The sequence below is a fragment of the Synchiropus splendidus genome, chromosome 15 (assembly GCF_027744825.2).
Source record: "Synchiropus splendidus isolate RoL2022-P1 chromosome 15, RoL_Sspl_1.0, whole genome shotgun sequence".
NCBI classification, from domain to species: Eukaryota; Metazoa; Chordata; class Actinopteri; order Syngnathiformes; family Callionymidae; genus Synchiropus; species Synchiropus splendidus.
The window spans coordinates 1,387,920-1,415,136 of NC_071348.1; the positions used below are offsets into that span (position 1 = coordinate 1,387,920).

General features: G+C 47.7%; 2 protein-coding genes across 2 annotated transcripts; both read right to left on the minus strand.

The window, feature by feature from the left end:
- Positions 1-155: 155 nt before the first annotated feature.
- On the minus strand, positions 156-1,721 carry LOC128771980 (low affinity immunoglobulin epsilon Fc receptor-like). The gene is made up of 4 exons (XM_053887920.1): positions 1,580-1,721; positions 1,405-1,488; positions 669-1,316; positions 156-602 (listed from the first exon to the last, which is right to left on the minus strand). Exons 1-4 carry the CDS (start codon positions 1,674-1,676, stop codon positions 223-225), a joined length of 1,209 nt encoding a protein of 402 aa, XP_053743895.1. The 5' UTR covers positions 1,677-1,721; the 3' UTR covers positions 156-222.
- A 539-nt stretch (positions 1,722-2,260) lies between these two features.
- colec10 (collectin sub-family member 10 (C-type lectin)) lies at positions 2,261-9,498 on the minus strand. The gene is made up of 7 exons (XM_053887921.1): positions 9,269-9,498; positions 8,086-8,157; positions 5,560-5,631; positions 3,864-3,917; positions 3,441-3,536; positions 2,958-3,163; positions 2,261-2,742 (listed from the first exon to the last, which is right to left on the minus strand). The coding sequence occupies exons 1-7, from the start codon at positions 9,363-9,365 to the stop codon at positions 2,512-2,514; spliced, it is 828 nt and encodes a 275-aa protein (XP_053743896.1). The 5' UTR covers positions 9,366-9,498; the 3' UTR covers positions 2,261-2,511.
- Between the last annotated feature and the right edge of the window lie 17,719 nt (positions 9,499-27,217).

The window sequence follows — 27,217 nt, forward strand, 5'->3', positions numbered from 1 at the left end:
TTCAGCGGCGAGAACGTTACTAACTGCTCAGGTCTGGTTTGGTCGTGGGGGCAGCAAGCTCAGCAAAGAGGTCCAAGCTTGACCCCCAGTATGAGGGTGAGGGTTGCGGGACATTTGTTGAAGTTTTCACAAGTCAACACATTTTTTTCCACCATTTTTATTGGACTGACGTGGAGAGCTCTGCTTCACTTGATCCGTGAAACAACAAAAGAGGCCTGGACTCTACATCTCACAAACGTAGGACAGCATCTTGCTGCAGGCAACATCATTCCACTCTCCTCTCTCCTGAGTCACCTCCGCACAGTCCTCCTTGCTGCTAGCACCGTTGGGCTCGCCCTGCATCCAGAAACCTTCACCGGCAAAGTCCACCCCATTCACCCACTTCCACTTCCCCTCCTCCTCCGTATCCGACAGACCGATCCAGGTCTGGTCGTAGAACCTGGAGACAAAGTCATTCTCTTCTTTCGAGTTGATGATCACCAGGTGTCCCCGGCGCCGCTCACAGTCTCTCTTAGCGAAAATCCAGCCTTTGGTCTCTGACTTCTTGGAGATGTAGTAGCATTTGTTCTGGAATTTAATCCAGGAAATGGGACAAACATTTTCTGAGGAAAGAGAAGCAGAGTGAAGACATGTCTTCCATAGCAGAGTTCTGGTTCTGCGGGTCTTACCTGAGGCGTTCACTGTCAGCTTGGTGCTGTCTAACAAAGTGTGATACTTCTTCTGCAGCGCTTCCATCCTCACTGTCAAGTTGCTGTTGCTCTCCTTCAACCTGTCATTCTGGACTCTCAGCTGCGCCTGATCTACCTGCAGTGAGTCCAGTTGGTTCTTGAGGGCGTCCCTCTCAGGTTTGAGGACCTCCTGCTCTGCTCTCAAACCATCTCGCTCGGCAACAATCGCATCCTTCTCACCTCTGAGCTGGTCGCGCTCCTGTCGGAGGCTGTCTCTCTCAGGTTTGAGGGCATCTCGCTCTAGTCGTAGGAACTCCTGGTCCAAGGTCAGGTTATCTCTGTCAGCCTTGAGGGAGGACATCTCATCCAGCAGCGAGTCACGCTCACTTGCCAGGGCGTCTCGCTCAGGTTTGAGCAGGTCCATCTCTGCTCGGAGGGAGTCTCGGTCCACTCTGGTGGCATCTCGCTCAGCCGTCAGGGCTTCCTTCTCCTTTTCCAGCGAGTGGTAGTCGTGCTGCAGCTGGATGGTGTTTTCAGAGAGACTGCTGTAGCTCGTCTGGAGCTGCATCCAGTGCCGGGTCAGGTTTTCACACTTGTTCTGACTTGTTGGGACCTGGGTGGTGCTCTGAGAGTTGTTGACACCAGGACCTTGGGAAAATATTTTTGAATCTGATTGAGAGGCAGATTTCCGTCTTGTTCATCTGAGCTGGGTGGGAACTTCAGCCCCAGAACTCACCTCGTGCCACAAAGCTGAGGATGGCGATGAGCAGGGCGAGAGCCAGCAGCCCCATGCACACGGCAGCAGGCCTCCTCCAGTGACCTGGACCAGACAACAGCAGTCCAGTGAAACACAGCGCGGACCACAGCACCCTCTCAGCGGTTCATGTGTCACCACTCCTCCATGTTCTCACCTGAGCTCCGCTTGTTTTGGCTCCAAGCCTCACTGTCAACCAGGTCCATAGTGTATCCTTCCATGTCACTCGACTGGCTGGTGAATGTGACTGACATTTTATAGTCGCTCACTGTGAGGTCCTTCAGGAAGTCAGAGCTCCAGAGTGATGCAACCCTCAAATAACAAGCAGTCATTTAGGTGTGTGTGTGTGTGTGTGTGTGTGTGTGTGTCGGAGCAGAGAAGACAACCCTCCAGATCGTGGCTGGGTTTGAGTGACAGACACACAACCATGTGGACAGAAGCAAAGTGTCTGTTTATTTGTTATTATTATTTATGAATGGAGGTTCTCACATAATGCATCATATTCCACAACACTTTTGCCATTCATCAGCAGAACTGCTGACGTTTCCTCTAAAAACAGGAAGAGCTTTGAGAGCAATGCCAGCTCACTCACATAAAATGTATTACATGAATATGAGCAAACATTACATAGAAAACAACTGGAAAAAATGATCATAAATGGGTTATTTTATGAGTAACCCATTTAGAAAGGTCCAAATAGTGCGTGAATAAAATGCATCATTTGAAAAGCGTAAGTCTAACTCGCGTCTTTAGTCGTCCGGAAACAGCCCAGCACTGGATAATTCTTACTAAGAAGTCGACTTTTAGCGCAGTTGAAGTGCACCACCAGAGGTCAGTGTTGCACCGATCAGCTAAAACAGTGACACCAGGGAAACAACTCGAACTGCAGCCTCATCACGGTCAAAGTCTGTAACTCTCCCTTCAGTATCAAATATTGGGATTTCATGAACGACTTGAAGATGAAATTGATCTGTATACAATTTAATAGTACAGTTTAGATCAGTCTGGGACACAGAACTCAGGTAAATGTCTATAGATTTATGACCCTTTCATTCATGGTCCTCCATGATGCGCTGTATCTTTGCTAACTCATGAGGATGCTAGTTCAGGTGGGTTCCTTCCTCCGCTCCTCCTGCTCTTTGGGAACTCGCAGATGAAAAACAGTGGCGCTTCACACTCCACGCACGCCCACGTTCCGGTGCTGTGCAGCTCCACGCAGGTGGAGTTGGCGCTCCACGAGCTGAGCTCCACTTCGGGAGTCCAGGATGGGAACCCAGAGAGAGAGCTGGAGTCGACGAAAATCAAGCTTTGGGATCCGTTCTGAGGGTTAAAAAATAAATGAATGAAGTTATGAATGTATTCAGATGTAGTGGGAAAATGAGGACAGTGATAAGCAATAATACATTCCAGATCATTCAACTTTTCTATAATAGTGGAAAACATGTCTGATCCGATGGTTAAAAGAAGACAAAAGCAATTTTAGGATTTGTTCACAGAAGATGTAGTTATCCCAAGAGGAAGGTCTCACAAACCACCTGGGTCTGGGTCTGCACTCCGATGTGCACTCTGGTCAGTCCAGCCTGGCTGATGTAGTCGGCCATCAGGCGGTTGCTGTTGAGCGTTTTTGGCATGGCCAGAGAGCCGCCTCTCAGCTGGCAGGAGAGTGAGGCCTCGCCGAAGCGTTTGGGCTCCTTCACCAGGAGGTAGTAGCGCTCCTCGGTTTCTCTCAGGCCCAGTATCACTGCACAACAACGGGATTGAAACCGACGGTTTAGACAATGAGTTTGAGTTTCAACGCAGGTGTAAAAGGACGTGAGCAGACGGGCGGACAGAAGAAGCGCCGCGGGTCCCAACAAGAAAGCCTCCCTGGGAGTGATTCATTGATTCACACACAACTCATGTGTTCATAGAACTCCAGCCACTATGCATCCAAATATATGACAAACATCGCTCAATGATCATTGGAGTCAGTACAGGAACAAAGGTCAGAAGTGAAGTGTATTTTCATCAGGACTCACCGCTCTTCACAAACTTGACTGTGTTCCGCAGCTTGCTGACGTTGACGTCCAACTGGCCCAACACCTTCCGGTACCTGCCGCAGTCACAGGTGGTGCCTGAGGATGAACAATCCAGGCTGGGTTTCACGCATCATCTCCCCTGCCTACACTCTCCTCGTCACCTGCCTCCATCTCTGACCGTTGTTGTCCCTCCCACTACTGCCCTGTCATTCACACACAACACTGGTCACAACATTAGAGCTCCTCCACTCATTCTCTCTCTGCGCACAGAGCAGGAACCATCATGTTATACCACACTAGCACCAATATACAGTAGAAACCAGATCTAGCTTTGTTGTGAAATAAAAGCCATGGACTGGATGTTCTGTTTTAATATTTGATTGAAGATGAAAATATCCCCAAAACAACAAAGCATAGTTTTACCCTGTTTCCCCTTCATCCCTGGGCCTCCAGCCAAGCCTTTGTCTCCTTTGTCACCTGTTGAAGAGCAGTTTGTTTCAGTTAGCATTTTCCCTAATGACCTCAGTCTTTCAAAGAAAAAAAAAACCTCAATTCTTCGGCATAATTTAGACTGAACATGTTTCCCTTTAGTAAACTGTTGAAGCACCATATGCTTCTTCGACTGCATCCAAAAATATCAAAATTGTAGCATCCATAATGGAATCCACATCAAACCGGAAGTCATCTACGGTAACTTCCCATACTGCTAATTCAACTTAATGTAGCGTATTAATCGGGAACTATTGCTCCGACTTCTGGCTTCAAATCAGAGATACACATGTTGAAAATAAAATCACATTGGATACAGTCAAAAATTAATTGATAGATTTCGTTCATTTCAAATGAAAGACATAGTTTAACCTTGTTTATTTCACCTTGCTGCAGTTACCCATTGTCACCACTAGTTAGTAATGTTGCATGCTCGATCGTCGTCATGCGAAAGGCCCAAGGAGCTCAGCAGCAACACTCAGGGTCGCTCATATAAGTTACTCATCTAGGTACATTATCCCTCTAAGCTGTTTCGAACTGGTGTCTGCAGCATCTGTCGGCGGCGGTTGTAAAGTTTGGGGAAGTGAGTTGATGAGCAAACAAACACAAAAGACTGTTTTCAGGCGGAAGCTTCTGAGCAAAGATAAATATTCCTGAAATAAAACAACCCGAGCGACCGTTTTTCATTTGACGTGCGACAAGTCCAGTCGGCGCTCGCTGTGCGTTTTAGAGTCAATGAATTAGGTTTAAATACCAAGTCAAGAAAGGTTGTTCTCCAAGTGTTTTACGAGCCACGAGGATCAAGGAGAAGCCAAGCCAGTGACCTCACTACTTTCCTGTAAGCAAATTAAAGCTAATGAATACTGAGAAAAGTGAGTGCTGGGAGAGGCAGGGGACCACGTCGGCTCATAAAGAATGAAATAAAGGAGGAGTTTAAGACCAAGCAACAGATTAAACTGGATGAAATTCGTGTTGTTAGAGTCGATTCAGAAATCGGAGTGGAAAATCAAGAGCGTTAAAGGAAATGGTACCTGGCTCTGAGTGAAGGACGGGAAGGTTTATGAGTTAATGTCACCTCTCTCTCGGAACTTCCTGCGTTTGCGGTCAGGCTTGAGGAGACTCTTGAGTCTGACTTGTTCAGATGAACAAATATTTCTTTCTATTCAGCGTTGAATGCTAATTTTTCCTCTCAAGTATCTGCATGGCCGTTGCTAGCTTGCTAGCGAGGTAGCTGACATTGGTAGCGACTTTGACCGACGACTTTTATGTTTTAGGTTCAGCGGATTCCAGTTTTCCTAGTTGGAAAAGAAACTTCCAGATAAATCTGCGCTCCGTTCGCAACCAGAAAACCCGCCAGGCTATTTCATTGATTCCTGACTTCTACTTCCTGTTCACACTCAGGGGAAGCCATCTTGGATTGCGTACTCAAGGTGGTGCGGATTGTCTGACGTTCCAACTTGGAAAATCCTACATCAGGCGTCGTCGCCGGGAATTCCCCAGGTCCGAGCACAACCGGAACGCACTCATCAACACCTCCACCCAGTGATCACAGCAAGCTGGTTCACTTTTTTTTTTTGGATCAAGTCCCATATTTGTTGAATGTTTGCGGGCAGAAGTGAGTCTCAACTACCTTGTTCTCCGGTGGGCCCCATTTTTCCGGGGGGTCCAAACTCTCCTTTGGATCCTTTTTCTCCAGAAGCACCTAAGGAAGAAGAACAAAATCTCAAATCAATCATAGACGTGACAATTCTAGTCTCTAAAACAATGGGTGAGTTGTTGTGTTTGATGTGAGATTGAAACACACTTGATGATTATTATAATTGTATTTTTTGTGCTGTGGGAGGAAATCAGAGTGCCTAGAGGAACCCCATGACCAGATGTACTCAGCAATGTTACTCCATTTTCTTCCGAGATGAACGGAACTGATTTCATTTTCAAGCTGGACGCTCAATGTTTTCTGAGTTATTGGGAAGAGATGGTTCGGACCAGACCAAGGCAGAGACCAAACTGGGTACAGAACAGAACTACTAGCTTGTGCCAATGAGAGCTCTACTTATTCACTTATTTCTTGAGAAATTAACGAAACAATATGCGCATCTGTTTCGATGGATATAGACACACGCTTCTGTGTCTTCGGTTTGGCCCTGGTCTCCAGGAGGAGAGGAATGAATTGGATTAATGAGTCACCATTCTGATCTGATGCTAAACCTCAGCTATATCTGCAGGTGGATGTGAGGAAGCTGCTCTGGCATCTTTCTGAGCAGGTTTCTGGGGCCTCTCCAGTGCACAGCAAATCATTGCAGGCCATGGAGGCTTCTTCTTCTCTGCAGTTGTTTCCTCTTGTTGAAGTGGACTGACATTGTTTTGGCAGCGCTTCTGCCAGTTCAACCGTCTCTCTCAACTTCCAGATAACAGTCCTCACTATCATAGTCCTCTCTCTCTTTATAATGGCCAACCCCTGCAACTGGTTTAACGTCTGCCTCTCCAGCTGCTGCTGGACCACAGAGGCCTCATTTATCATGCTAACCAATCATAGGATGGAGCGCCACACCGCTGCAGGAGCTGCCTGTCCAAACACTGAAGAACACGCCACAGCCTTGACTCACGCAGAACTCCACTGCACCTGGAATCTAATGAAGTTGAAGATTGGTTTCATAAGCAGTCACGTCTTCCAACGTCAGCCGATTGTTTCCTGTAAAATGGTCTGAATTGAGAAAGGAAAGACGTGCGTCATTTTAAGCTGCTGACTGACGGGTTTCACATGATTGCTACTACAGCAGCATATACACTGAAACCATAATGTCAGGTTTTCTGTTCTGCTGAAAGCACTTGACAAACACATGCTGTGACTCCTTTGGCAATTTTGGAAATGACTCAGTGATCTTCTGGCAACATTGTCGGCCATGTTTGACTCTTGCTTCAAACTGATCTGCACCGCGTTGGTTCACTCCAGGAGCAGGTAACAAATGATGTCATGAAGATGACATTCACCACCATGTCAGAGAGTCACGTGACTGGTTCATGAGCAGAAGAGATATGGTGACTGAGAAGTGCAAAACACATTTTCAAACTCTTGGAACACACACAAGTGTCTTTCCAAGTTTGGAATGTGTTTTCAGTCTTTGTTATAGTGTTTTTCAAAGAATGGTACGGAAAGAGAGTCGTCCAAAATACTGGCAAAAACAACAACAAACATGGAGGAATCATGTTTTCATCAGGTTTTTGCTACACAATGGCCAGGGTTTCCACGACTCTGGATGTATTTGAAATTCTTATAAACAATATTATATATTAGGCAAATATTTTCAAGACATGAAAAGAGCTTTAGTTTAAACAAGGTGATATAACAACTTGAATATAGCCGCCATGGTGATTTGTTGTGCTCAAACTGATGCACAATAACATAACAATATTTTGTTGTTTAAATGTATGGATGGCTCCAGCATTGGATTCACTAATACACCAAATTCATCCAAATTGAAAATGGTGGCTTCTTGTGGCAAATATTCTCATACCATTAAACTGCGACTAATTGAGATGAATTCATCACAAATTCTCTAATTAACTAGATTGTTATTTTAATTGAATCCCACCCCTAGTTAAAACACATTTGCAAACACTTCAGAACAAAATGATTGGGTCACACACTGCACTCATCCTGAATTCACCTGCAGGTTTCCGCCAGCAGACTGGGGAGTTATTTAGTGATAAAGCCATGAACCAGAGCTTTGCCCTGATAATGTCCTCATTAGTTTAAAGAATACGCGATTACAAAGCTTGTATTAAACAAATACATATTTATCTTATTCCAAAATGTTACAGCTGGTTTTATATGCAACTGTTCTCTTCTAGTTCTGCTCCCACCAATGACATTCTTCACTGTAAAATGCAGCAGAAAATTTGCACGTCAAAAGCCTTGTTGTTCGTGCGAGCACCAGCTGTAATAGCGGTGCTGTGATCCCGCTCCTCTGATGGAGAGCAGCTCTTCTTCTGTCTCCAGGCTCCAGCACTCGGCAGGTGTTGACAGTTTCACTTCAACCAAACCATCACACCATTCCCTGACCCTGCCTTCCAGCCAGTCTCTTGAATAAATCATCATAAATCCATTGCAATGTCAGCAGAACACTGCGTGCGTGTGAGTGGCAGGGCGGCTCACCTGTGGGCCCCGGCGGTCCGGTCTTACCCAGCCGCCCCTCGTCTCCTGTCTCTCCAATCGGGCCTTGATCTCCTGTGGATACAGGCGACATGATGGGTGGAGGAAAGCAGAGGCATGCACATTAAATGCCATCCAGACATCACGACAGTCCTTTCAAACGCTCTTCGTTTGAGGTCATTCAGGAAAATACATGAGTTTTTATCTTTGAGTTAAAGACACTGAAGGCTCAGGAACACAATTGCATCCCATACGTCTGAACCGCTATGACTTCCCGCCACTAGATGGCGTGGTTTCCACTTTCGCGTTTTCAATTTAATATCAGGAAAATGGTACTAAAATGTCCATAAGTGGTGGTTTTCCAGGAGGACAGGATAGGTGTCGTCTGTGTGATGCATTCGGGGTCAGATTTCTTTTTAAAACTTTACCAGTTACACCATTTTGAATGGTGCTGCAAAGATCCAGGGCCGAACGAGCGGCAGACTTTGTCACCTTTGATGTGCCGACGACCTTGTACCAACACCTCGGTAGACAGTGAATGAAAACCGTGTCCAGTAAAATGACTTCATTGGCTGTGATTTATGGGCCAAACCACCATGAAGATTTCCCACAGCTTAACCACCGTATGCCAGAACTAATTAAGAGGCCTTTACAACCCAGCTAACCGCCAGACTGTGAGCAGTCGGGAGATCCAGCAGCGCTTCGGAACCACCTCAGAACATTTCCACCTCCTAAAACCAGACTATTGTTTGACTGGATTTTTTCATATCAGTAGTGGTACTAAAAAGTATTAAAATCCAGCTCAACGCTCTGACTTGAAGACAATAAAAGAGAGTTTATTTCTCTCAAACAATCGATTTTATGAGAGTATTTCTCTGGCGGTCCTGAGCCAGGGGCTAACTCAAACCTCCCTGAGCTCGCCGCGTGTTTTATGGCTTCTGTCTGTCTGAATCAGCAGGACTTCAGCTACTGGATGTTGTTAAACAGAAAGCACAGAAACATCCCCTCCCCAAATAACCACGGGGCGCAGACCACGGGCGAATAAAGTTTGTGAGGTCACATGCTCAGCGTCTTCATCATGCAGAACTGGGATCACGGGTGTTTCCTTTCAGCTTAAAGCTGGAGAAAAAGCATCAGACAATAAACTGGAGACTAGCTCCTCCAGCGGTTCAGCGGAAGGTTCTACCTTTGGCTCCTGGAATGAAGAAGTTGCTGCAGACCTCAGAGGACATCACCTTCAAAACAGCTGCGAAGCAAAGCAAGCACAAGCCCCTGGCTGCCATTTTCCACTCAGCGGGTCAGCAGCGACTGACCACCAGAGAAGGTCCACTCTGATTCTTGTTTGGAGAATCTTATCTCTTCCTGACGTCCTATCAGCCGAACCTAAACAGTCGTCCACATTCCTTTCCTTGAACTCCCAATGACTGAGTCCAGAATTGAAAACAAACACACACTCGTGTGACTATCTTCACACACAAGTGTTTCACCATCGCTGACGGCAGATCGTCAGGGGGAGGCTCTCTGAAGAAGCTCTGCGCCGCCACATCAAGTTGCTTCAGGTTGCAGTGCAGTGTTCCAGCCAACTCAGAGACAACTCGCGACCTTGTAAGGTTCAGTGATGAAAACGTTTGGCCTGACTACATGTGAGGCCACTCCAAAGCATGACACAGTCTGCACCCCCAAATGAGGGTGAGTGATGGGGATAAAAATACTGCAATACTGCAGTAGTAAATATGACAGTGATCAATGGAAAGATTTGCAAAATCCTGAGCAGATCATCCAGTAAAAAACACACTCAATGATGTGAAATAAAGTGAGAACCTCTGGGTCTCGAGGCTAGTGGACAGCTGGGTGAGTGAAGATGCAACCCTGACCTGGAGCCTGGAGCTGATGACGTCACACACACAGGTTCTCACGGAGACCCAGAGCTCGGACACAGACCAGCCCATGCAACAGCAGGAAAGGCTCAAGGCCCAACAGCGGCGCTTGTTATTTGGAGATTGAATCCGTAGATCAAACATGCTGCTGCCCTCTGATGGTTTGAAGAAAGACAGGAACTGAAAAAAGACATAATTACAGAAGAACACACAGACAGAAATGAGAGGAAGAGGAGGAGGTCGGAGCCAAACGTCTTGGCAGAGACAGGAGTTTTCTTGCTGTAGAGTAAGATTCTTCCTGGGATGTCAAAGGCTCCGGGGAGGCGGAGCCCATGTTAGCACCAGACGCTGATTAAAGCGAGCACACTGGGCCGCGGAGCCTCGGCGATAAGCCGCAGTCGAATGGCAAACAAATGACCTTGAGTATTCGCAGCATTTTTAAGGGCTGCGATCACGCACACTCGAGGCTCCATGTCAACGGCCCAGCGAAGTTTGCCTTGGCTGCAGACGTGCAGAGGAATGTGAGCAGTTTGGAGGCCGTGTGTTTTGCTTCACCACTTGTTTTCTGCTTGTGGCTTTCCGGATTGTGGACGCTCATAAGCAGAGGGGGCTCCGGGCTTTTCAGCAGGCTCCCGGTGGGGTTGGAGATGAGGTATTCCGGAAGGGCCGTCTGCATTTCCACTTCAGGATTAGAAGTGGAGTTAGCAGTGGATCCACTGTGTGGCACAGTCGGGTGGTTTCACACCGAAGTGGGAGGAAACTGGAGTGCAGGAAGGAGAAGGAAGCCTCCACACTGTGCTGGAGCTAGATTTGAACCTGCAGCAGATGAGGGCTGAGGTGACGGCCGCCATTGTTGGGCGCGCTGTAAACCACCCTCAGCGTTTCCCACACAAACGGCATCCTGTCGGCTAATTGTTGACATATGGTTGACGTTGTGTCCTCTGATTAAGAGTGTGATTCACACAGCAAGACTGAGGGCTGGAGGCCGCACCACACACACGCCTGGTTCTGTGTGCAGCTCAAACACTCAAACAAGACTGGAGCCACTTGTCGTTTGAATCAGCAGCCAGACTGAAAAGTGGCTGCACCAGTGCGACAAAACTATCCATCCATCCATCCATCCATCCATCATACATCCATCCATTCACCATCCCCTCCATCCATCCACCTATCATCCATCTATCAACCATCCATCCATTCACCCATCCCCTCCATCCATCCATTCATCATCCCCCTCCACCATCGTCCATCCACCACACATCTATGCAACCATCCATCCATCCAACCTTAGCTTCTCAAGTCAGAATATGGAGCAGTGGTGTTAGCAAGTGGGCTGCACGTCCCTCACACTGGACCAGTCAAAGGCAGAAAACCAGCAGCTAAAAACAACATGATGTGTCACTGATATCATGGCGGCAAGTGGAAACCAAATCATTGTTTTTATAAAAAATCTTCTCAGAGATAGAAAGCAGACAGTGAGGTTTCTCCTGTGTTCGCCAGACATCGATAACTTCTGTGCATCAATGGCTTCAGACAATGGCCTGGATTCCTCTGCTGAGAAGAAAAACACACAGTGGCAGGAGCGTTAAAGTATTACATCCTTCTGTCCACAGTAACGAGGCAGTGGAAAACTTTCGTTGACGTCCTCCGCAGAGTCCCAGAGAAACCCGTGGGAAGTGAGCTGCAGATGAAATGGGGGGAACCGTAAAGGTACTTTTAAGGTGACGCCAGAATATTTTGCCGGACAGTCCAAGTACAGAGTGACCTAGAGGAAGGGTCAATGCAAAAAGCACAAGGCGGAAACACTCTGAAATGGCTGAAGAAGGATGAATGGCTGAACTCCAGGAGAGTGTTGGAAGATATCGCTTATCCTTCGGTGTTGAGGGAACTACGGCTGGAGGATGGAGAAGAATGGTCTTGGATGGCGTCGGTGTGTGCAGGTCAAGGGTGGGAGAAGTGATGAGTTCTGAATGAGTCTGAGGATTTTCAGTCCTAACAAAGGCGACACAGGAGGCTGCTCCGGTGCAGGAACTGAGCTCCTCAATACCTTCTGGAAATAGCCTGGAGCACCGTACCGTGGTTTCTGTGACTGATGGCTGTTTACATCTGTGTCCATGCTTGCTGACACGGGTTCAGAACCCAGCTCTTCCAGGAACTTGTTCACTCCGGACAGTAGATTTCGAGTCAGTGTGAATCACTCCTGTCTGTCAGTGACTTCTAGTCACAAAATATCAGCTCAGATATCGACTCACCTCCGTGATTGACAACGAAACTAAATCAGATCATGAGTGTTTATTTGAACTCCATTATGCCTCTTTTGGGACCGGAGCAGCGATGGCAGCTGATCTCTGAATAAATGTGTCTTCAGCGGCCGACCCGCTCACGGCCACAGAACCATGGTGTTTACTCACGAGCGTCTTCTGCGTGCATCTCTGTCTAGCTGCCTGGCGCTGGATAAAACGCAGGCCCGGCCTCGGGACACAAAACATTCACTCAAAGAAAATTAGAATCTTCCGCTGCTCTATTCCTGAGTCTGTTGCTGATTATCGATACGTGTAAAAGCCAATATCACAGACCGACTGTTTACTCTGTTGACATGGGGGGCTGGAGCAGAGAGTGGTGGGTCTAAAACCATCATCCTTTTAAGTGGATAATGTGGGGTCTTTAGGGATTTTAAATCTATACGATGATCAGGGAGACCAATAAGTAAAAGTCCTGGATCAAATTTGGTGGTAAAGAAGACTGAAAATCTGAGGACGCAAAACAGGGTTTTGGGAAGTAGTTTTGGTATGAGGTGCTGACGCATGATCCGAAGGAGAGGCATGACAAATACTTTTGAGTACTGAGCTCACGAGAAGCAGAGTTTGAAGAGTCAGCGATGAAGACACTGAGGTTGTCATGATGTCTGCTGATGGTATAGTGACCTACAGAGAGAGTGAAGAGTGCTGGAGAGAAAAGGAAAGATGCTCAGTAGAAGATCCGGGGAGGTGAAGAGGAGAGTGCAGGCGGGGTGGAGACGACTGTCAGGAAAGATCTGTGACAGAAGAGCGGCAGCCAGAGTGAAAGAGAAGCGGCACTGAGGCCATGATGTTTGGGTTAGAGACAGTAGCTCTGACTCAAAGACAGAGTCAGAGTTGAAGATGCTCCAGGTTCTCAGTGAGAGTGACTCAGAAAGAGAAGATTAGAGACAAGAATAGCAGAGGAACAGGTCTCGGAGAAGTTTGGAGACCAAGTTAAGTGGGAGAGACTTAGATGTTTGGACACGAGGAGTGGGGAGACAGGAGGAGCAGGGAGACACTCAGATTAGAGCACCAAGGCAGTCAACCATTACCACTCTTTATCTTCAGAGTGACGCCGCCCTTCGCCAGCCCTCATCATTTCATTCTCCAAAGCTTGAAACTTGTCTATAGTCTATAGTTGACATCTTTTCAGGTACATTTTTGGTTGTATATCCATCAGTCATGTGTTCCAGAAGGTCTTTTGCTCGGTGGTGTAGCCCTCCTTGCCACAGAGCAGAGCACCCTGGAACACACTCCTTCAGCATCAGTTCCCTGTGCCTTGCCCAGAGCCGTGACATCAACTGTAGCGGGATATTTGACTCGGATTGTAACAAATGGCATCACTAAAATATGAACTCTTGTTCTCTGAGGATTTACTCAGGCATACTTGATCACAGCATCGCAATATTTACACTCCATCATCTGCTGTCAGACCCGGGTTTCAGACCGCTGACCTGCTGCATGTCTGGGAGCAAGTGTGGTCACGGTGACATTAAAGCAGGAGGGGAAGGTGGTGAAACAGCTGCAGATATCTCTGAACCACACGTGCTGACACGTGGTCAGAGGCAAACATCTGAATTAATGAAAGTCATATTCCAGTAACAGTTTAGCATTTCAATAATCCCCCCTCCTCCAAACCAAACAGTGGCGTCTCACGCCGACACCCGCAGACACGACCGGAGAAATCCCTTAATTGAAGACGCAGAGGAACAAATCTCCAGCCGTGCTCTCCATTCGGATGTAACGGGACTAAGAGCTGTTGAGCAATCGCCTTAATCTTCATCACGTGCTGCGCTGGATTAGAAGACAATTAGAAGCGGATGATGTTAAATAACGTGAGTCAGTTGAGAAGAGTTCTCACCGTCTCCCGAGACTCCGCCTCAAAGCGTTGGATGGCGGATTGTTTATAGAGCAGAATCCATCCAGACCACTCCAATATTAAGAATTCTTCCTCCTCAATGACTGACTGGTGCCGACATTCCTTCAGAGTTGATGCGAACAAGATGTGGAAACGCTCACGTCGAACGGTGGTCTCGTCACTTTCGATCACCATTTCTCAAACGTACAAGACGATCTTGTCCCACAGACTTGGATATGAGGACTCCAGCCCTCTCTTCTGCTTATCAGCGTTGGGCTGGAAAGCAGTGGGATTCTGGAGCCTCCCACGCTCAGCAGGAGGGCCGCCAGTCCGACCTCGCCGAGGATCCCGTCGCACAGTCTGCAGCCAGCGCCTGGCTCGGCACCTTCCCCACTCCATCATCAGACAGATACATCATCCTCATCCCAGCAGAGTCTCCACCAATCTCTTAATCTCACGCCTTCCCTCACTTAAACTCCTCCACTTCATTCACAAGTCTCACCTGATGACCACACGCTCTGTTTGCTCAGGAGCTTCAACAGACAGCAGACTTGATAATTTCCCCGGGATTATGTTTTTCATCATCTTCGTGAACATTCACCCTGAAAAAAACGTAAGGTTGAAATGAAGGTACTTTTGCAGGCAGTGTGTTTGACCTGTAGTCCGTGCAGCTCTATATTGGTCATGGTTTCCGTCCAGTGGGATTTTCACACAGCACGGCTTTAACTGACTGTTAAACATAAACGCGGACGGTGTCGGGAGGTTAGAAGAGGAAATGAAGTGATGTAAACCATCCGTCATCGCTTTCATGTCGCTGAGGACATTTTTGTTTTTGGAGAATTCCCCTTCGCTCGCTGAAAAACATCGAAGACACGCCTCCAGAAAAAGAGAGGCAGTCTTCAGTCACCAACATATGTTTGTGACCAAGGCATCCCGCGGCACTCTTCAGCTAGCACGCACATTACATGAGTAAGGTTTAAAGTCCAAAGTCAAGGCTGGGGGGCCAAATCTGGCCTGGAAAATCATTCATGTGGCCCGGGATCGCTTTACATACATATAGCTGTCTCAAAATAAACTTCAAAACCTGACAGTATCATGACTCGTGGAGACTGAACCTCAGTCAGATGCAGCCCAAAAGTACCTTTTTTTCTTGGACTAAGTGAGACTCTCCTTGTCTAAATGACTTAAGAGAGTAAGGGGGACCAACGCTGGAGGGAGGAGGTGGGCGCACTGACGTCTGGAGCTTGGGCAGCACGGCGTCTGCACCGTTGCCTGTCTAACAGCAGTGTGTTGATGTGGTCACTAACCAACCATGTAGCCTCATGACCCGAGTCGAAATGTTCCAGTCCACCTTGATAAGCGATCAGAAACAAGCTAAATTTAGCCCTCATGCTCCCGACCTGACACACTCTGGAGGAAATATTCAGTGATTCATGAGTCACTGGAAACATCGAAGGTCTGCAACAGCAACATTAATAAGAAGTGAAAAATAGAAATGTTCTTGGAGTTTTTTTCTTCCTAGTCTAAATCAGTGATTTAATTTCGGGTGGATGACTTATGGAAGAAAAACAGAAGCCCGGAGCGACGTTTCCAAACTGATGTTGGAGCTGCTCTTGTTGCTTTAGGCACGCCCAGCTCAGCAAGTGTTCAAGCGTCTTGATGGATGTGTGTTCCTCCCTCACAGGCCAGCTATAGTAGCAATGGTTCGTCGCATGTCAGCATATTTGTGCAATTAAGGGTGTCGTATCAAAATTTACCGCGGTTTGTTTGAGTTGGCGGCGCCGGGCCACGGCCGCGTTTCGCAGAAACACACAGTGTGTGGGCGAGGTTCAGGACGGGTTTGTTGAAACGCTCCTCTGAAGCGCTCGCGTGCTGACGACAGCTCGACATGAGTGTCGGCCTGTAAATCCAGCAGCTCCAGTCAAGCTAGTGGGCGCCATGCTGTTGACGGAAAGTGGAGGAAATATGGGGAATTGACGAGGTGAATTAGGCCGCGGACAGTCATCCAGTTACAGCCCCACACCACGATGCGTTCAGCTGGAGACTGATCTGAAAAGTGTTCCGGCTGATTTGGAATAAATTATCCCGGGGCTAAAAAAAAAAGGCTGTGAAACATGAGTGCTGCAGAAATATTTGCATTAGTGTGAACCAGGGTCACGGAACCTGACCTGGCCACCGAGTCCATGAGAGAATCATCATCAGTGGTGAAACGCACTTGAATGTGCCATGAATGTAATGTTCACTTGAAGTATCACAGTGATTCAAAACCTCAGGTTTCTGAAGCAACCTTTGCTCTGAACAAGAAACTGTTACCTTGACTGTATACATTTCATCTATATTTATCATCACATTTTGAGTTACTGGTGATTTAAACCCGTGATTCTTAACAATAGGGCCGGGACCCATGGTTGGGCCGCCAGCGCCTCCTAGAGGGCAGCTAAAACTTTTTTGGTTTTACGCCTTTCGGCCGCGAGATGCTCAGTTTAAATACATTAACCACATATGGTGGCAGTAGTGTGTCACTGAATTGACTTGACTGCTGCAAATCTGTGATAGATAACAACTATGCAGAAGTTCATGAAAAGAAAAAATGATAAAGTGATCGCGCTGCCCCCAACAGTAAAAAGTGTACCTGAAAGCACTTGTTGAATTACTTTCATTTACATTTTACTTATATCTTCTTAGGATTTAAGATAAAATGTGTAGTTTTTATTTTAGGATATGTAGACATGGTCTATTATATTATGGTATTCAGAATTCTATTCAGTTTTTCCAATTTTCTCAACAGTTTGCATCAAGTGTATTTTTTTTCCTTTTTTCTAGTAAATTTGATGAATATGATTTGCTCCTGGTTCTGCTGTTGGTTGGACTTTTTGATGACAAATAAATATCTTTGCGATGATCACACGGTTTCCTGTCTCTTCACAAGGTTTTGGTTTGTTTAAGTGTAAGTAGATTAAATATGGTTATTTATTACAAATGCAATCAAGAGGAATCAATCCGTTCTATTGGGCCCCTGGCCCCTTTGTTCTGGGAAAGGTGGGCCCCGAGATCAAAAAGGTTCAGAACCCCTGATTTAAAGGGCACAAACTTGTCATAGCCCAGTCTTTACCCCGTCATGACCTGTAAATCTTTCTCTTCCCCGGGGGTTGTGGCTCGAGAGCTGGCAGCCAGCCTGAGCTCGCAGCCACGCTTCTGTCACCCCCTTTTTAAAATGCAGAATACTTCTACAATCATGTGGTTCTCACGCTGACACAAACCTAAAGTGCATTCATGTGATGAGATAACAGTCCTCGACTGAATAGCTGGAGCGCTCACTAGCATTTTAGCTGCTCAGTTTTCCTTCAGCTGAAACACACTTAGTTGGGCAGCAATGATCTGGTGACTCTTGTGGATAACAAGACGTTTGAATGAAGAGAGATATTGCACAAAAGCACAGTTTTGAGACATGGTTTGGAGACAATCCCAAGCTAAAAAATGAATCAAGGTACAGGTCAGAGAAGCATGAGCAGCTGGGCAACATTAATCCCTCTTGTTTTTATTCCCATTAGCTAACAAAATAAGCCCCAGACAGAATCAAGAAGTCCATCAAGGCGACGGCTTCATTAGCCAAGTGAAAGCTTGTGATGGTGAGCAGAGATGTTGGCAGGCGGCGGCAGATTAACAAGAAAATATGCGACTGTCAGAAAACTCTTTGGAAAATCAACGAAACGCAATCTCAACCCTCCATCATGTGCTGGCCTGAACCTCCGATCTACAGAGGAGACCACACAGAGTCCGCTCGACTTCTCATGAAGCAGTCGAGCTGGTGGATTCGGGAGCCGGCAAACGTCTGGCTCTCGTAACGCTCAAACTTAAAACCTATCTTCACTGGCTTCACATCTGATTCCAACTCATTTCCTGAGCTTCCCTCCACCCAGTCCAGCCATGACAAGCCTGCTCCCACCAGGGAACGCATTGTAACATATAAGGAAAGGAGGAGCCGCGGAGACGAGAGGTGGATTAGCATAGATGATTGATTTTTTGGGGGGATTCCTGGGAGTGGATTTACTGATGGATCACTTTGCTTGCCTGGAGAGACATGAAGGCTTCAGCCAAGAGGTCAGGTCACACGTTTGACTCCAGGTCTGGTGGAACACTGGAAGCGTGTGACTGTTGTGTGTAAATCTTTGTCACACGCTGTGCTGAAAGTTCTCTCCACCTGGAGAAAATCTGATCACAATGGAAAATAAACCGCAGCTGACTTTGGCTCCGCGACTCCGGCCATGTTCCGCGTTGATATTGAATTAACCGTAGAGCTGACCGTTGCGCAACTGGGATCTCTGTGTTCGTGGTATAGCGCATGGATTCGCTGACATTTTGATGGATATTCGTGTCGAAGACAGTATTATATTATGGTATCCAGTCACTGAAGAATAACAACACAGGTCTGGAGGGACTTCAGAGATCAAGCAAGTGTCGAACTGTCAGTCAATGTTAGAGCACATCCCTGATTTTCCGGCTAGTATGCCTCATGTGGGAGTCTAAATCTGTCACTGTCCTGGTTGAAAAATAAACCAAGCACTACAGTGAAAGCAGAACGAGCGAGGCAACTGTTTCTGCTGCTGCTTCTGATGAGAGGAGCAGACTGAGAGTTGGCAGCACAACAGTGGAGCCGTCTGGAAGAGAAGGGACCTTTCGGAAGAAAACATGAGGTCATCAAAGCAAACCAGAAAAGGTCAGTCGAAAAAGGTCCAGGAAGCTCTGGGACAAACAGATGTTCCCTGGTGAAAACAAGGGAGCTGGGAGGCACCTGAGGCCAGGTCGCAGAAAAATCCAGAGAGGGGTTGGGCTGAAACTAGAAAGGCACTCGGAGAGTGCAGACCGCCGCCTAGCAGCTGGGTTGCACCCAGACAGTTATATTTTTTACTGTTATCTCGGACATTGAGGGCCAAGCAGCTCCGACTAGTTCAGGGGTCTCAAACTGATCCACACAATGGCTGCACTGACTGAACAAGTGTATGTTGTTGCCGATTCATCCACTGATGCTCTACATCTTTTAGCATTTGAAATATTGTTGAGCCTAACAAGCTGAATGGGGCTGCAGGTGGTACTGTTACAGAACTTTCTCTCACAACGCGCACAATCAAGATGCAAAACAAAGGCAGCTCTCTCTCCACCAAAATAGCGACCCACCCTCTGACTAGCACCACTAAAGTGCAGTGCCTTGGCCACACTCATCCATTCCCCATTCAGCTAGCTCCCCAGTTCCTGTCAGTCCACGAGAAGGAGATGCTCTGGACTCTGGAGGTCAGGTGAGAGTCGGGGGAGACTACGAGCAAGGCATCCTGTCCACCTGCCGATCCAGCTGGGGAAGCACCTCATGCTTCTGTATTCGTGCCGGAGCCGCTGCACTGCAACGTTGACGCTCACCAGTGTAATAACAACAGCTCTCAGGCCAACTGAACCACTTGATATTCACTTTCTGCTGACACTGGAGCCCTGATACCTTTCGGAAACTCTCTTGCGCCAACAAATTCACTTCTGCCGTCTGGGCTTTTGCACAAAAACGCATCGTCAAATGGAAACATTTGATAAATATGCAGTTATGAACGGCACAATATAGGTCAACTGCAATCAAAGAACTCCTTATTTTAGCATCAGCGATTATGAGTCCACAGTTTTCCAAGACAGAAATTCACATCAGTTATTTTGAGGTTTGAGATGACACACCGAGGTGAAAGGTTTTCAAGCCCCAGACTCTTGAAGCTCCATTAAGAAATATGAAGCTTCAGTCAAGTCCTACCAGCCAGACGATCCACTTCCGCTGTGGTTCGGCCTTGCCCTGCTGTCACTCAGCCTCCTGTCTTCTGTCTGTGGACTGTGGAAGTGTGGGAAGCGGAAACCACCACGGTTCCATGTAAGAGGTAGAGCTAGCCGACAGCTAACACATCTGCCAACGCTCATTAGCCGGCTGTGAATCGGCACCAAGCCTCGCAATAAACCCGAGAGCTTTCACAAGGAAGGTTCCATCGATGGGACCGTGGAACGTCAAATGGCAATGGAACCTTGTCCACAGCAAGCTGTGGTCTAATGAGGAGACCCAGGCCTCTTGGGGATTATTGGAGAGGTGAAGCTCCAGAGTGGTGAAGCCTCCAGCATGAAGCCCTCGACCTGACCTGTCAGAGGTGTCACTCAGAGGTCACTAGGAACCTAGTGTGGTAGACAGCCTCCACAACGGCTGCCAACAGTCATGCGGCGTGATGATACTGTACTTCTCATTTGCTTCTTTCACCTCTGGCCACAAACACGCTATCACAGCGTTTTTCAGGAGTCGGTCATTTGGAGGTGCCCTGACGTGTCGGCGTGTCCGGGCCCCAGCGGAAGCCGCTGCGAGTGCAGAGTGATCCAGGGCTTGCGAGCTGAGGAGGTGACCAGCAGGTTAAACAGACGACGTGAAGCAAATGTTTGTTTGTTCGTCGCCACGATTGAAAGATGTGTTCACGACACACACTCATGAAGTGACCCATTCATGTGCGGAGACTGGAAACTCCCGTGTCACAGCCAAACAGTCGCACACTGTCGACGCTGAGAGAGAGAGGGCCAGACTGTCACTTTTCATAAACGGGAAGGGATGTGCAGCTTCTCTGCTGAGAGGGAAGCTTCATCTGTTGTTATGCTTCACACCATCTTCATTTCGGGGGGAGCGGCGCACCAACTTTCCCAAACAACCACATCACAAACTGGCAATTGTGAGGAGGAGCAGCCAAAAACTCTTCCAGCCCAAAAAATAAACCATCACTTTAAAATATGAGAACATTTAATTTGTTCACGTAAATATTGTATTATTTCAGCCAAAGTCACTTTTTACTGACCTTTTGGATGCTCTCACTGTATCTAGCAATCTCCACCTGACTTTAGTTAAAGGAAAAACAAAATAGACTTCATTATCAAACACAATAATAAAATAAAAATACATTTAAAAAGTGGCAGAAACACAAGGATTGTTCTTGTCTCTGCTGTTTTTTAACCCCTCAGATCAAGGTAACGTAAAACTACTAAAAAAGGCAAGTAATATAATCAAATAAACCTTCTCCCTGCAGGCGAAACAGAGAAATATTCTTGTGCGGAGACAATATTCGGACTAAGGTGAAACAATTGCTTCCACTTCAGCTTCTCCAGGTTCTCCAAGGCTTCACCGTCCACGCTCCTGGTGAGTTGGTGACTCTATACTCCCTGAAGGTGTGTGAGTGGCTGGTGGGGAACCAGGACCAGGATGAAGGGCGGGAGGGTGCCCAGGGTTGGCAGATGTCCTGGACGTGGGCCAGCGGTGAACGGTTCCACCTTTCAAGAGCCGATGCTGGGGTCCAACACAGCAGTCAGGATCAGTTCCCTGTCCAGCATGACGACCACCGCCATGCAAACCATCAACTGTTGCATCTTGAATGAGTCACTGCACCATTCAGGCACTGTGGTCTCACTTGTCTCCCGTTTAGGATCTTCATCTACTCCGGATTTATAAGCTGAAGGTGTCACTAAAGGAGGACCTGTCCATGACGGTGGTTTTGGCTCCTCTAGAACATTTATTTTTGCCGGCAATTTAACTTTTTCCAAACTTACATTTCTACATTTCTGTCAGGTTTTTTTCTACTCCCCCAAGTGCACTCAGTCTCCCTGGCACACTGGGAAGCAGCCGCAGAAATAACACATAAAACTCACATAAAAATGAGGCGGTTATCAACAGCAGCGATCAAAACAAAAGCTCTCCCCGAATTCCTCTGCAGATATTTGCTTCCAGATTTCCCAGAAGCAAATAATTGTAGTGGAAGAGCAGTTGCTGTGATGTTGCCGGTGAGGTCAGGCTAATTTGACGGCTCGTTGATGAGACTGAACGACAGCAAGGTGGGGAGGAGAGGAAGTTGGAACGGAGCGTGACCGCAGGACGACCGGCCGTGCTCTTTACGTCTACCATCGAAGGGGAAAGTCGGGAACACAAAAGGGGGTTTCGGGAGTGTTTGTTTTGCAAGCGACCTGGACAGCTGCTTGTTCAGGGGGCGGAGTTTGACTCTCTCTCACCCTCTCGCTCCCTCCCTCACACACACACACACACACACACACACAGGGAGGAGGAATGTAGCTCCCACTTGATCCTCTGCATGTGTCTTATTTGATTTAGGATTAGTTTTGTCAAAAGAAACCAAAAGATTGTGACACACATAGGTTGAGGTCCGTGGCCATAGAAGGGTGATCAGCATCAGAGGAACAGGGGGCGTCCTCAGGTTGGTTGAGGAAAGGATCAAGGGATGACAAAGTCTTTGAATTAAACTATACACGAGAAGGTTGAACTGAACATTGAACTGCTCACTGAACTCGCTGGACAGTTAGACCATTAGTAACATTCTGGATCTCCCCTGAGCAGCACACACACAAAGAAGTCATGGTGCAGGTTCAGTCCCAACAGACCAGAGTCCAGAGATCGGTGAGTCCAGATTCAGGTTGGCAGCGCAGCGTTCTCCGAAAATATCAGTGAAATCTGCTTAAAATCATGTTGCAGATAAACACGCCGATCACATAACCTCCTGGGCGGATGGACTAAGTCAAACATTCTTGAGCAAGGCATTGTTAGTTGTTCGTGCTGCAGTCTCTCAAAAAAAAAAAATCCAGTTTGATGCAACCCTGGGTTATTGTCTGCGGGTGGGATGGGGCTCACATTCCAGCCACCCATAGCCCAACCGAAGAATCAGTCCAATAGTAACATTGTGCGATGCTTCACTAGAAGCCCTCAGGGTTCACCCTTGTCGTGAGTCGTCCCGCCCGAGCGCCGCCACAGCTCAGCCCTGTGTTGTGTAATGTGCAGTATCAGTCAGTCAGTCAGTGCTGCGTTCTGCATGACACACGGACACAAACTACAGCCTGCTCCCGTCCCTTGCTCTGCAGCAGTCAGGGCGCTCACCCCTCCCGGTGACTGTAAGTGGAACCGTTGCACAGATAAACATGGCAGCGAAACAATCTCGGTGTAAAGACGAAGAAGTTGATTGATGACGAGCCCACATCTGTCCTCTTAACTTACGAGAATACACCCCGAGGCTAAATAAGGAGCGGCTATTTTTAAACCAGAAGAAGACGTTCAGAAACTTTGACTGAAACTCGGAAATGAAATTATCCACTAACCGGAATCTGGAGCGCCGAAACCACATTTCAGGAGGGAGGCGGCCACTTTGACAGATAAACACACGTGCAGGAGGGTTTCCACAGAGTGGCGGAAACATACATCAAGAGGCCTAGAATCACCAGAGTCCTATGTTTTCCCGAAAGTGTGCTAACGCTAAGAGCCAGGCACAATTATTAAAAGGGCATCATGGTGATGGAAATGACATCAAAGGAAAGTGGAGGCTGAGGAGCGGTTTACTGTCCACATATGTGCCGTGTTTTTGAAAATGTTGATCAACTAGCCACATTTTGGGCCTCTGCCCGCACCATCCTGTAGCAATACAACAACAGTAGAGCCATTTCAGGGAGAAGAAAGGAGGAAGGAACACAAGCACATACAGAGACTCAAGACTGGTGAATGGAAACAGAGCAGCAAAGAACATGAGTGAATTGTCAATTATCCGCAAGCAAGGTCATTCTGTTCTGGTTTAGTTATTACTCCTTCAATTTCAAAAAGCAAAACTCAAGACAAGCTTGGGTCTGAAGGGGTTAAAGTAGATCATAGATTAAGATGAAGATTTGAGTTATTCCTTTAGGCATGGCTGTATTTAAACAACCCAATCTGCAAATACGGTGACTGATATAGTTACTGCTCTAGGCAGATGCCGATGATGATGATGCCGAGCCGTCATTGTTGTTGCTTGAGAGGCGAGGAAGAGTATCTCCAGTGGATGGGTGAATTTACTTCCATCTCAAACTTTGGCTCACACTGCGGACACAAGATTCTTCTCTCCAACAGCCCTTCATGTTTTCAGTCTGCAGTGTTGGAAATGCACTCAGTGTGGAACCATCCCACTTCTGACACCAATAGCCGCTGTCAGAAGTGTACTTGACCCAATTCACCTGTTGACTCTCGCGTCAGTCTCACTCACCTGTCCAGGCTGTCACCTGGCTCTTGCCCTAGCTAGATGGGATGGACTCCAGCTCTGTAAATAAAGGCCACACCCTCAAAACACTTTTGCTTTCCCTTTAACTTTGGGTCTGCTGACTTCGCTGCTGACCATTTGACCTTGGTTCACATATGGATCTAGTTCATTGATAGACTATGGAGCAGTTTGTAGCCAATCCGCTCCCAATGGACCACAATACACATCCATCTCAAGGAGAGCATGATGGCGCGCCTTTGCCTCAAACCTCAGCTTTGCTTTGAACCTCTGGTAGGTTTCGAGAGAGTTGGGAGTTTGGGTCATAATATGGCGACTGGTTAGCCACCAGTGACCGCACTCCGTCCTCTGATGTTGCCTTCACAGACGCGTGCAGCTGGCTGATGGTCGAGGAGAAGACTTTGAAGTGCTGCAGGTTGCAGTGAAAATGGGGAATGTCCCTTTACTGGATTCATGAGATCCCCCATGTCCAGATCCAAAATAACCTGGCCACAACCTCACTTGTTGACAGAGTCAAAACTGGTGAGGTGAAAGACACGACAAAGGTGAGACAGGTCCAAACGTTAACAACTTAAACGTGAGTGTGATGGTGGCCGAAGGGTCACGATGGTCGTGGAGGGGGCAGGTTAAGTTCGAGGGAGCCAGGGTTCTGGTGGGTCTGAGGGGGCAAGAGTGTGGACTGGAAGGCAGGTCCAGCAGGTACGCAAGATATGATATCAGGTGGCGGCCATTTTCCTCCTCTTAAACCATGGCATAGGAGTCAGTCACGCTAATGGCCATTGCACCAGATTCCAGATGTGGAATCAGGCTGTGTATTGACCTGATGTTGCTGTGTTCTCTGGGGTCCGTAACTACAGCTGGGCAAGAAGCATTTAGCTAACACGGTAGCTAGTAAACAAGGGGGTGTTGGTAACATGAACGACCAATGGGTTGCTTGGAAATGTCAGCCCAACTACCAAAAAGGGGAGGGGTCAGTCCACTCACGTCGCCCAGCGTTGAATTTCACACAACATGAAGGAGATATAAAATCCCCACCCATTCACCTCAGCTCTGTTTGTACCACAGTTGTACCTGGGGTCCTTGGCCTTGAAGGTCTCAATAGAAATCTTGTCCGACTGAAACCCGCTTTATTTATACTGCGCTGAAGTCAACTGCTGTGGCCTTCACCCGTCCGACGGGATTAGCACAACAGCGTGTGAGGAGTGGAGCCACGGCTGAGATCACGTCGCATCCGTGTGTGAAAACACTCAGCGCGGAGGTGATTCAGACGCCGAGCATGTGGCGTCTCAGTGCCGTCGCTCACCAAAGACATCCGGCCTTGTTGGGTTCAGCGGCAGCCCAGACAGACACACTTTCAGTCAGCTTACGTTTGAGCTTTCACACCCGGTCAGAACCACACCCTCACACAAGAACCGCAGGCAGCTCGAAAATCTATCACCGGCAGGACAGCCTGATGCCATGCCACTCCCTGCCACGGAATAATCTCCGCTCCATTCTTCACTGATGAGTTCACAGCATGGAGCCAGATCGGACGTTTACGACCAGTTCTTCAGCTCCAGTTCTGCTCATGAACCACAAACAGAAGGCTGATTTGTCAGGAAGCGTCCTGTCTCTTATTTCTATCTGGCTCTGCAGATCTGAGAGGAGGGGAAGGGATTGTGGTCTCGCCACGTGATACCCATGAGTGAGCCGTACCCAGTACCCAGACCAGTACTGGTCTTCTCAGTCATCCGCTCAATAAAGTGACCTCAACAGTCAGGTCCCCAGAGAGCTGTCAGTGAAATCATTAAGCTTTAAACAATGCGTTTATTGTATTCACCATCTCTTTACTGGGCTGAACATGCCTCTTCCAGGGCAAATTTCATCTTGCATTTGGAATATCGGGACGCTGAAACCGAGCTGAAACCTGGAGGAGAATGGGCCGGAGAGGTTCCCAGATCGGAGCCAAGGCAGTAAACGCACCACTTTGCTACTGCAGGAGATTTAATGGCGGTTCCTACTGTGGTAAATCCCTCCTAATACCATCTTACGACTGGTGCGCTATAGTTAAAGTCGAAGCTGCTGCCAAGCATGACAGCAGCAGACCTCACTGCTAGCTCACCCCCCGAGCCCACCACTCCACCTCCCATTGCTCTGCATCAGCAGCAGCGGCGCTGGCCGGCCCACACAGCCGTCCCCGGCCCGTCTGAAGTCTTGGCTGCCTCATGCTACTTTCCCAGCACCGAGCCACCGTGTGATTTCACTGGGGAACACTCATTATCTTTCCTATTGCTTGTGAATGTGGAAATAAATAGTTTCCGACCAGGGGATCGCCAAGATGTTTTGGAGTGGCTGCCAGAGGATTGCTAATCATATCCTCAAAGACTACATTTACACAGCTAATCCAAATATTTACAAGTTATAACACAGACTTGTCTCTCCAAATATAATGACTCCTGCTCCGAGCAGGAGCCGCCATTCATCAGCAGCCACCAGGAGCATGAATCACTTTCATTCATTCCGTTGATGAACTGATGACAAATGTAGGTTTTGGTGTGTGTGGTCCGGGAGATGATGAGACGTGGTGAGGATCACAGCGACTTTCCAACGCGTAGGTTCACCTCAAATCCTATGGAAGACTGAGTGAGGACTCTTTTTCCTGATATTGCAGGCCTCAGGTCCAGGGCTTCTCCGAGCTCCAACCCCAGCCCTGAGCACAAGCCTGCAGCACACCAGCGTGAGCTGCTCTGAACCAGGACGGGAACTCATCATGTCTGAGATCACTCAAGCCGGGTCAAACTCAAGGCCACGGGGTCGACTCTGATCATGTTGTGTTCAAACGCATAGATAACATGATCTCGCTCTGTTTTGAAGTGGGTTGTTTCCCTGAAATACATGAATCTGATTGGTCTAGACCAGTGGTTCTTAACCATAGGCCTGGGGCCCATGGTTGGGCCACGGGTGCCCCCAAAGGGGCCACTTTAAGTTTTCCGTTTTACACCTTTAGGCTGTGTGGGCCGCCAGACACTCATTTCTAATGCATGAGCCAAATCTGTGACAGTTAACAAC